The sequence below is a fragment of the Artemia franciscana genome, chromosome 17 (genome assembly GCF_032884065.1).
Source record: "Artemia franciscana chromosome 17, ASM3288406v1, whole genome shotgun sequence".
Lineage (NCBI taxonomy): Eukaryota > Metazoa > Arthropoda > Branchiopoda > Anostraca > Artemiidae > Artemia > Artemia franciscana.
Window position 1 is genome coordinate 29,251,902 of NC_088879.1, and position 12,009 is coordinate 29,263,910.

General features: G+C 33.9%; 1 protein-coding gene across 2 annotated transcripts in view; it reads right to left on the minus strand.

Moving 5' to 3' along the window:
- LOC136038119 (alpha-mannosidase 2-like) overlaps positions 1-12,009 on the minus strand; it is a 165,071-nt gene that overhangs the window by 139,565 nt on the left and 13,497 nt on the right. The window contains exons 2-5 of one of the 2 annotated variants that reach the window (XM_065721141.1): positions 10,382-10,411; positions 6,723-6,846; positions 4,819-5,055; positions 1,441-1,594 (exon numbers count right to left, since the gene is read on the minus strand). In XM_065721141.1, the coding sequence (XP_065577213.1) occupies positions 1,441-1,594; positions 4,819-5,055; positions 6,723-6,839 (508 nt within the window). In that variant the 5' untranslated portion in view covers positions 6,840-6,846; positions 10,382-10,411. The remainder of the gene's footprint in view (positions 1-1,440; positions 1,595-4,818; positions 5,056-6,722; positions 6,847-10,381; positions 10,412-12,009) is intronic. The other variant, XM_065721140.1, reaches the window with a different exon arrangement.

The following is a 12,009-nucleotide window of genomic DNA, read 5'->3' on the forward strand; positions in this document are numbered from 1 at the left end:
TCGATAGAGTGATTGTTAAAATCTTACAAGGGGATAATTAAAAATAGAGGAAAAATTAAATCTTTTATCGATTTTTAAGTAAAACACTGTCTACTCGATATACCCGCAGCTAAAAAAAAATCTCACCATAGGACCACCAAGTAAAAGGTACAGAATTCCCATGCATATGAAAAACAGATCAATAAAGGCAAAAAAGAACAATGATATTTCGACAGTAAAAGAGTATGCAAAAAGTCACATTCTCCTATTTGTAGTTTATGTACACTGGGTTTTGTATGGTTGCGTTGGTACCTGATTGTATATTACTGTGTATTTCTTTTCTGTCAGGAATCAGTTGTTCTTTTGAAAACTTAATCAAATTATTAATTGTCTGTGTTGAAGAAAAAGTCTATATTAAATGGAAAAAAGTGTCATAGTTGCTGTCTAGGTAGAAGTTTCTACTTATCACTTAATTTTCTTACTATCAATCAACACCAAATTTCCTAACATTTTTTTTTTTAGTCAAAAGTATTAGAATTTATTCATACCTTTATAAAGTGCTTTTTAAGGAGGCTAAGGAAAGGGGATGTTCGTTAAAAATAGACACAGAAAATATAGACAACAAACACGAAAATATTTTATATATAAGAATTTGTAATTCTTGATTTTTACGGCTTGGGGGAACCAGGCCTGGACTTTCAATGCGCGCCTTTATTTATTATATGTGAGGCATCTGAAGAATAGTATACGCTGATTTCAAGGTATAAAGTTGCATCCACGTCTGAAGCAGCACTCTTTACAAAGAATTTCCTTTGAAAGTGAGATTTTTCTTACCGTGATGGGAGGTTTTTCTGGGGAAAAATTTTAGCACGAAGTATTTTTAGGAAGAGCCTTGACACTCTATTTCTCCTTTAACGAAATATTTCTTCTATGCATCAAACAAAAAAAACGTTGAATTTGTAAAGTAGAAACGAACTTGTACAGTAGAAAAAACTTTTAAAAGTTGCAGTGATTGCTTAAATGTGCAACTTGAAGCCACATATTCCTGATCTTTTCGAATATTACCTTAAAAAAAAAAAAAAAATCAAGAGACAAAGTTTTTTTTTCAACTGGAGACATCTTTATGGTGAAAGTTTACAAACCAATGTAAAGCTGGAAAAGGAGAAGTAAAGGACAGTCTAGATCCTGGAAAAACTATGAAAAATCCTACCACGAACCCTTTGGTGGTTCCAGACAAAACTGCCACCGCAGGAACCCCTCCTTGCTTAAAATCCGCATCCCTTTGACCCAAACCCGGGCAAAATCGAGTATAACTGTTTGCCACTTCGTATACCAGCGAAAGCTACAAATCTAGTTACGTGATTCAAGTACAAGTAAGTGATGCCCTTCAAAGAAAGTACACAAAAAGTAGACTTATCATGAGATTATCTAGGCTAATTCAAGAACAAACAAAGAAAAAACCTGGATCGTTATGAGAATGCGGCACAACAAAGACTTTTAGCTTATTGCCTCTATCCCATCTTGACCGAACGTCGTCGTAAGTTACATCCCAGCCTTGCTTCCACGCACCGCCATCTCGGTTTTCAAATTGGATTTTGCTATAGACATCTTTCATCTGAAATTTAGAAATATTAGATGGTTGCTATTATTCCTACAAATGGTATAATTCTAGTATTTATTTCTTTTTATAGCTCAATAATTCACTTTCTCTTCTTTTCTTTTTTTGTTCTGTTCGGTTATTTTTAATAATTGCAAGAAAGTGATAAAAGTCTAATCTCTGCTGTTTTATGGGAAATCAGACCAAATAGACGAATATTACGTATTAGTTATGATGTAAATAATTCTTGTTTAGGGCTAAAAACAAAGGTTTTCGCATGCTATTGAGCAGAGCCCACAGTTCGAGATATGAGGATGAGTTATACAGTCCATTTCAAAGGACTATCTAAAGCTGTTCTACCAAGCTTCCTTTTTTCGTGCTATTCCGCTTTCAACCATAAAGCTCAGTTCAATAAGAGACACTAGCAGGTATAAGTTTTAATTTCCAGTTTGACTCAAATGCAGAAGCCATTACAAGTATCTGGCCTTATCAGCCGAATGAGTTTTTAACAGAGTGGTGAGCATATAACGTTGTAACCCCTGGTTGAAGCGGAATCTGTAAGGGTTTTCGATATGTAGAATTGGACAAGCAATGTGTGTCCACGGCAAACAAAATTTCCCTCCCACCATCAACTTTTTAGCACAAAACTAGATTTGTTGCATCTTCCTTGGGGCAGAATACCACCAGGGTTTTAGTCAATATCATTGGGGCCATGAAGAGAGTGTAGCTCCAACACCCTTTGATCACCCTACAGTTAACATTTTAGCTGAAAGGTGAGCATGTTTCCTGTTGATCAAACTCATGACACAAGTTTTACTAAAAGTGAAGCAGAGTCCGTGGGGACAAATTTCTTGCTGCCGTGCATTGACTTTTACTTATCAAACAAATAGATAAGGCTAGAAACAAATTCCATATGACAATCCTTGTATTTTTCTACCAAATTCTTCGATTTAGTGTAAATCTAACATCGGCTAAAATTTAGGATACAGGGGTCATACAGAATGTGTCACAGAGTGGCGATGAACTAACCACATGAGAACGATAAACATTACGAATTACGCACAGAGAGATTTACTAGTGACCTTGGTTATTTACAGTAATTTAGATAGTAACCTTTACTATTTTTCTACCAAATATGTCGACTTAACATCAGGTGACATTTAATATAATATGGCGGTCTTACAGGGTATGTCAAATAATTGAAGCAAATTTACCACATGAGAACTATAAACACTATCTTTACTAAGAGATTTATTAGTGACTTTGTTTATTTACTGCAGTTGAGATGGTACCCTTTATTATTTTTCCAAAGTTTGTCAGAGAACAATGATTTCACTTAGAGCTTAATTTAGAATAAAAAAGATTATGCGGCCAAGGGTTTTTGTAAATATGTACTTAGAACTCGAAGTAATTGAGGTATTAAACTCAAAATATTTGAGTAAAGAACTCAAAGTACTTAGAACTCAAATCAAACATTAGTTGCCAGAGCCCAGATGCAGAAAAACTGAATTTCATGGCCACCACAATCCACAATCAGTTAGAAATCGGAATCAAGGTACACCTCAAACACATTAAGGCGACTATATAACATTGACCTGTGCCACTTGGATGCTTTCGTTCAATCAGGATGGGAAGAAATTGACGCAGCTTTCCTTTTGTAGCTAAATTGGCGAAGATTCGGGAATCTTGGAGGGCCACTGGTGGCGCACAAAGATATACGATTACGTCTCTTTCTCCTATTACCCACTAAGCTGTCACCTCCATTAACAACAGGATCTAAATACCAAATCTGGTACTACTCTTGTTGGTTATCGAGAACACATTCAAGAATTACACTAGGCGGATGTAAAAACAATTGATGGATGATACAATGCATTGGATTGAGATAGAACATGTGACGTTCCTACACGGTACGTAACAGAGTAGAGACAAATTTACCACATGGAAACTAGAAATCTTATAAATTCTGTACCTAGTGATCTCAAGAGCCTTTTAATTTGGATTCTATAAAAAACACATGATAGCTCTTAAGTTATAATTAATTAATAAACTTATTAGCTGTAAAGTATTTAATTATTAGTTATTTCACTATTAACTAATTATTGACTATTATTAATTAAATAATTAATTATCATATGATGATACTAATTAACTAAATAACTTTGGAGGAACTCGCTGCATGTCAATGGATAGCAAACTGGTTAGGGTGAAGATCATATTTTCAAGCTTAGATTAGTAATTAAAAAATGTCTGAATTATCAGATGCTTTAGTGTCAAATTTTATAAATTATGAAAAGATATGTGACTCAGCTGATAGAAAATCTTTTAATCTCATACAGCTGTCGTAGATGCTCACAGGAATGATGATTTGAGTAAAATCATGGAGTAAAAGTAAACATTTTTAGATGATTTAGATGAACAGATGGTTAAAGAAGAAAAATTATTTAAATAAACGTTTGATTTACACATTTTGATGATATGAACAAATTTATGCACGCCCTGACTATCCAGGGAACAGAAGAATATTTGAAAATCAATGGTAAGACAACTTAGAAACGTAGGTAAGAATAAATGAGGATGAAGAAGTGACTTTAGGTAATAATATATTTGACCAAATGGATAGTTTCATACCTTGGCAGAACCATCAATAAGAAAGGTGGGTACAGTGACGATATAAAACGTTGCTGGTATTATCGAGAAGGATTCCGATTATGATGTCTCCCAGATTATAGGGCTTGATACCAGCGTTGTAAGAGCGGAAATGCACGGAAGTTCCAGAATCGTGAAACTGAAATTTAAAACTAAAGAAGAGTTTGATAATGTAATCAAGTTTTGATCAAGATTGATCCAAACTTGATAATGTTAATGCGAATTTATAACAAGTTTGGATGAACGGGAAGAGAAGTTTCGTTTTTGATGGGTAGTCAATGCAGGGAGAGAAAGCTATTTGAAGAGTCAATGTAGGCTTCTTCAAATATGGAGGAAGAAGGTTACAAAAAAATGAGTAAAAAACTTTGAATTTAATGGGAGAGAGAAACTCTGTATAGGATGGAGTGGGGGAGGTAGGAGCATTTTTTGCGCTGTGATGTGTTGTTAGCAGTAGTACAACTGGATCTTCCTAGTAATATATCAATAATAGGTACTAATTCTGTTAATTGATAAGGAACAATTTTCATATTCAATTTTGAACTAATTAAGTTTCACAAATTAAATTAAATAACACCATTAAGCCTAACACTTACTTGCAAATCAGTTTTCTTTCTTTCTATTCGGTTCAAAGGACAGTCATCCTCAGCAATTCTACCAATGGCTCTCTGATAGAATTGGTTTGGTAGCGCAGCCACATTTTTTAATGCACTTATTTTACCGGATTCTGAAAGTCGCCCAAATTCGTCCTGAATTTCATGAATTGCTATCTTATTTCTTTGAACACCTTCTTCTAACACAGAGAGTCGTTTGTCTATATCGTAAATCAGATCCTGAAAAAAACATGGATGAATATATAAGACTTGAATGATACATTTGCTTTAGGTTGCTTATTTGTGAATTTGAGGCTGAGATGTTTGAATATCATGGATAGAGAATGGGCGTTAACCCATTCTCGTGAGGCCCACGGCCGTGAGGCCGTGGGCCTCACGAACTTGGTGCTACAGTCGTTATCTAGGGATAGCAAAAGTATATTGCATATTCAAATGGAGGTAAAGTACTATCAGAATCGATAAAAACCCCTACCCCTAGCTGTGTTTTCCTATTGACCATTTAAGGACATCTCCACTTTTTTATCCTTTATATTACGCAATAAAGACCATGCATTCACTTCATGGACTTATTCGTAAAAACTAGAGGCACAAACACCATTCAATATTTTAAAAAAGCCTGGGGCTTTAACATCGATTAGTCATTAAGAAATGGAAAATGCATTATTAAAAATTGAATCAACCCACACACACACACACACACATATATATATATATATATATATATATATATATATATATATATATATATATATATATATATATATATATATATATATATATTTTTTGAGACGTTTTGATTCTCGCTTTCAAGGTTGATTTTCATTGACTCGCTCTCATGTTTGGTATCGCATGTCTTCTAACCACGTGTGTCTTTGCTTTTCATTTTTGACTTGCTCACATTCTCGTTGTCGCATGTCTTCTACCAAGTGTGTCTTTGCTCTTAGTTTCATTTTTGACACGCCGCCGCTGTTCTTCTAACCGCTCTTCATTTTCATTTTTGACTCGCTCACTTGCTCGGTGTTACGTGTCTTCTAACCGCTTCTGTCTTTCCTCTTCATTTCATTTTTGACATGCTCTTATTGTCGTTTTCGCATACCTTCTAACCGCCCATGTCTATGTTCTTTATTTTTCCTTTTTGACATGTTTTTGGATTTTAATTACTTCAGACAATTTAGCAATGGCCTTTGCTTTAGCTGCCCGTATTGGTATTGTCGCAATTGATGGTCCAGGTAGCCGATTTTCATATCATATCACGTTTGACAGTTCAGGTGTTGGTTCCAAAGAATCATCATTTATAGTAATTGCAACTGCAAATTTTCCTTTTTTGGGCCTTCCAACAGACATTATATTATAGAAATAACTGATATGTTGGAAACTCAAGAATCTTATTCATGCTATGCATGACATCATCTAAGAAAATTCTCATAAGATGCCATAAGAAATGCTTGAATGATGTACTAACATAATACATGACGTCATTTGTAAAAAGCAAAATCATTTGTAAAAACGGATTTTCTCAAACTTCTGATCTATCTAGATCGTTTTTTATTTATGCGATAATATTCCAAGATACAATTTTCTTGAAAAAATATCGAGCCGTTTTCGAGAGAAAATAAATAAATACATACATACATATACAATTATTGATCGTTTTATACACGTTCCAAAGCCTATCTGTTTCTCCGGACCAAAGCAAAAAGGGGGGGGGGATCCATGCTTTTTGAAATTTTAAGCAGCTAAGGAAGCATTTTTGCAAGCTTATGTCTCTATTTTTTTTCATCTGCTTAGGACGTAATATTTATTTGAAGTTCTATTTGTCACTTACTGGTTATTAATAGACCTCATTATCTAAAAAAAAGTTAAGTTTTGAAAAAAAAATTACTTACAACATCAAGGGATTCTGATGGTTTTCTTGATAAGCCGTCAAATAAATACCAATATGTGAGAAGAAAACAGCCAATGATCACAGAATACAGTAGCATATTTGCTTTCATTCTGAGCATTTTCAAGCTGAAATAGAAAAAGAAACTGAGAAATAATACAGCTAATCATATCCTCTAGTCAATAGTCTATATATTTGCTAAGCTTAGTAGGATAACAATAATCATATAGCTCTGTGTGTGTTTTTTCATGTGATTTTTTTTTTTTTTTTTTTTTTTTTTTTTTTTTTTTTTTTTTTTTTTTTTTTTTTTTGGTCTCATAACTAGCTTTTTTCCCATATTCTGTTCCTTCTACTTGCTTTTTTCTAATAAATTAATTCTCTCCCTAAGAAAATGAAAGAAAAAACATTAAAATTTCATAATCAAGACAGACTGTTTTCAATTAAAATAATGCAATAGGAGAATAGATCACCGAGTACAAGCTCAAGATTTACATGAATAGAGGATTCAAGAAAAATAAATGAAAGCTGTAAATTTTAGGCGTATATTTGCTAGCTTTTATTATATTTGCTAGCTAATAGATACATCAAAAGAATCAGATTTTTATGGTGATTTTAAATATATAATTTTCATTGAATTTAGTCTTTGCCATAAAAAGTTACGAGTCTGAGAAAATGTGCCTTATTTTGCAAAATAGGGGAAAACACCCCCTAAAAGTAATAGAATCTCAGTGGCTAGTTTTTCTGAAGAAGAAGTGAAAGAGGTGAAAAATCACACCATCGCATTCAGGGTATCAAAGAACCCTATTGTAGGAGTTTCAAGCTCCTATCTACACAAGGGAATTTTTGTTTTTTTGCCAGAAGACCAACCACGGGTGCGTGTTTTTTTTTTTTTTTTTTCCCAAGGGGTAATCGTATCGACCCAGTGGTCCTAGAATGTCGGGAGAGGGCGAATTCTAATGGATACTAAAAGTTCTAGTGCCCTTTTTAAGTGACCGAAAATCGGAGGGCACCTAGGCCCCCTCCCACGCCCATTTTTTCCCAAAATCAACGGATCAAAATATCGAGATAGCCATTCTGTTCAGCATAGTCGAAAAACCTAATAACTATGTCTTTGGGGACGACTTACTCCCTCACAGTCCCCGGGAGAGGGACCGCAAGTTACAAACTTTGACCCTTGTTTACATACAGTAATTGTTATTAGGAAGCGCACAGACATTTTTGGGGGAATTTTTTTAGTCAAGGGGGGGGTGAGGGGAGAGGTTTAAGTGGGAGAATCTTTCCATGGAGGAATTTCTTATGGGGGAAGAGAATTTCAGTGAAGGGGACACAACATTTTCTAGTATTATTTAAAACAAAAAACAATGAAAAAATAAATATGAAAAAGGTTTTTCAACTGAAAGTAAGGAGCAAAATTAAAATTTAAAACGAAAAGAAATTATTAAGCATATTAGGGGTTCATCTCCTCCTAAATACCTCGCTTTACGCTAAAGTATTTTTAGTAATTTCAACTATTTATTCTACAGCCTTTGTGATTCAGGGGTTATACTTAAAGAATTGGGACAAAATTTAAGCTTTAGTGTAAAGAGTGAGGTACTAACAAGGGGGGAAACCTCCTCATACACGTAATAAAGATATACGAATGTAGAAGTTTGTTACGTAAGTTAATTCGTAAGTTATGTTTATTTTTTACTAATTAAAATGTTCGTAAAAAGTAGAAGTTCTAGTTGCCTTTTTAAGTAACCAAAAGATTGGAAGGAAACTAGGCCTCCTCTCCCACCTCTTTTTTTTCAAAATCGTCCGATCAAAACCAAGAGAGAGCCATTTAGCCAAAAAAAAAATTAATATGCAAATTTCATTTTAATTATACTTGTGCGGAGAGCCAAAATCAAAATATGCATTAATTCAAAAACGTTCAGAAATTAAACTTAAAAAAACAAAATTTTTAACTGAAAGTAAGGAGCGACATTAAAACTTAAAACGAACAGAAATTACTCCGTATATGAAAGGGGCTGTTCCCTCCTCAACACCCAGCTCTTTACGCTAAAGTTTTTTACTGTTTTAAAAAGTAGAGTTGAGAGAAAGAGTTAAAGTTTGATAGCGTAAAGAGCGGGGCGTTGAGGAGGGAACAGCCTTAAGCCTAAATCTGCCCAGCCTCAGTTCTCTCCAGGTCAGCCTGAAGCTCCTTGTTGGGTTCACTGGGACCTTCGTCCTTTGCAATTGATATTTTTGTTATCATGTCATGGGCAGAGTGGTGAGTATGACTTTGATCTAACCCCTATACTACTTTTTCTGAAACATAAAAAATATAACTCGGATACAAGAAGTCGTCAAATCGCAAAGATTCTTTTTTTTTCATTTGCCTCCCTCTATGGTAGGCCCACCGTGTCCATGGTTAAATTCTTAGACCTTGTGATAACCAATATTTATATTTTCTAGATATAAAACTAAACAAAATTTTAATCTATGACAAAGAAGGGGAGGGGGCTCGGTCAAGGTACAACAATCACGGTTATTGTGTAATCGAATGCAAGAAGCATGTCCTTATCATCAACAACTCTCTTTAAACTTTGGAGCAAATGTATTGCAGATTGGGAGTCAGTTAAAGAGAGAATACTTTCAGACTCTAAACAATAATCTATAAAACATCTAGGGCAAGGTTGATGGTACAAAATTCAGCAGACAAAACAGAGAATCCCAATGGAAGGAGAGAATAAAGATTAACGTCCAGGGATGGAATGCATGCACCTGCCCCACCTATTTTACTATGGACAGATTTATCTGTATGAATGTTTCTCATTAGGGTTATTTCTGGAACGTTGTTTTGCGAAAATAGTTTTTACTACATGATTGGGATTCACGTTTTTATTTATAGGAAAAAGATCAGATTGACAACATGGCCACATAGGATTGATCAAGAAAAATTTTACTACCTAATCTCAAAAAAATTCATGCAAATAGCTTAACTGATTAAAAAAACTTATTATTCAGGTTTTCTGAGCTGAAACAAGTCATGTATTGTTTCAGAATGTTACAATATATTGGATGAAAACAAAATCATACTTGATCATAAAAAAATATACCGATCAAAATACAAATAAAACAAGTGTAGAAATAGAAAAGTGTGTCTTTGTCACAAAAAGAAAACGCACGCAAAGATAAAGAAAATGCATAAAACTTGGGACGATATTGATAGCACATTGTTGCAACATCCTAAATGAACATTCAGTTTACCTGTCCATTAGGAATCAGATGGGAATCTTCTGCCACAAGTTTTAAAAAATAAATACTTAAAAAATATTATTTTAAAAAGGTCAAAATTCTATTGTTTTGACAATAAATGGAATGCATCTAACTATGGCATAATAGAAATTATACCAGCACATCAGGTGGAATAACACAAATTACAACAGCTCTTTGTGAAGCATCCCTTTATGAAGCACGAATGAACTTAAAAACCAGGTTTATAGTTCAACCCCGTGAACTGAAACAAGTCATTTAAAATAAATTGTTGCTCAAAGACCGTAAGCAAATCTGAAAAAAATGGCTATCATTTATTAAAAATATAAATAATACCAAGAGCAGAATCTTGGAAAATGGGTCTGCATCACAAAAAACGCACGGGCAAAAAAATATGAAAGAAAATGCACAAGAAAGTTGGATTACCTAAGTTGAGAGGAAGATTTTGCATCCACCCTACAAAAAAATTCAGCTTTAATAGAATAAATCCATTAGAAACCTGATGAAAATCATCTAATATAATTTTCTAAAAAGTAGCAGGCTACTATGAAAAATAAGATTAAAAAAAAAAACAACAACTGAGAACACCATAAATTTTTGCCATAGAACAATTTTACCTAATCATGACACACGATGCATTACAAATACACACCAGATTTACTCATACAATTTACAACAGTTTTTTTATGAAGCACACCATCATTAAGCTGCTACTCACCTAACACATTTAATGAAAAAAGGCTAATTGTTCTACCCTTGTGAACCGAAATAAGTCATTTAAAAATAATGTCCGTAATATCAGAAGTTCTTATGGATCTTATACGAATGCGAAAAAGTAACTTGCATTGCTCGTTTTTAATAAGATCGTCATATAAAACATAAAAAACAAGTCGTCAGATAAAAAGAAGTCTACAAACTTGAACATTTTGTCTAGCATCCATCCAACAAAATTTAGCTTTAATAAATCAACGACCAGACCGGAATCCAAACAAAATGTCTTGAAATTTTCTTTGAAATGTCATGGAAAAAAGGTTAATACACCATGAATTCCACCACAAATTAATTTCAAAAATTATTCTGTAAGCTTCTAATGCTATAAAATTACAAGGCTTATTCATAGATTTTTGTCGAATTTAAACTTGAATTAAATAGTTCGTGGTAACGAAATGTAACTAAGGAGTGATGTGGCCTAATAGTAACCGAAATCCTAAAAGGCGGAGTTTTCGTGTCATCAAAAGAATTGGCTACAAGCTTGAGACCAAGCAAAAGCTAAAAGCTTAAGAAAATTTGCCTGATTTCCGAAATAGGGAGAAACACCCCCGAAAAGTCAAGAAATCTTAATGAAAATAATATCATCAAGTTCTGCGTATCCGAGAATCCTGTTATAGAAGTTTCAAGCGCCTTTCTTTTTTTTCGTAAGAAGAAAGATCAAGGAGACGAGTTAATTTGTTGATATTTAGTCCTGTATTTTAGTGCAATTGTTCTGTATTACTGGAAAAGGATTCATTCGAATGGAAATTAAAAATTCTAGTGCCCTTTTTAAGTGACCAAAAAGATTAGAGGGCAACTAGCCCTCCCATGCCCTAGACCGTTCTATCTATCTTTTCCTCTAGATCGTTCCATAAAAATTTTGAGATACAATGCATCTGCATAAATTATTGAGTGAGGGAGGGGTGGTGAATTTTCTTCTTGGGGGAATTTCCACAGGGAAAATTTTACATGGGGAGATAATTTTTTTTTTGGGGGGGGGGACTTTTCAGAGGAAGATTTACACTGAGGGATTCTTTTCGCTTGTCTTACTTTCTCTTTGTCGACTCAATTTTAAGGGTGAAGATGTTAAGGGTAACTGTCGGGGATAAATTTTACGACAGGATATAATTTTTTAGAGGATCTTTCTGGGAGGGGGTATTTTTTGTAGAGGTGGAGCCAGATTTCTTGTTGCTATTTCACAAACTATCAGAAATTAAAATAGAAAAAAGTTTTTTTTTTATTTTACTGAAAGTAAGCAGCAAAATTGAAACTTAAAACGAATAGAAACTAGACCTACGTTGACC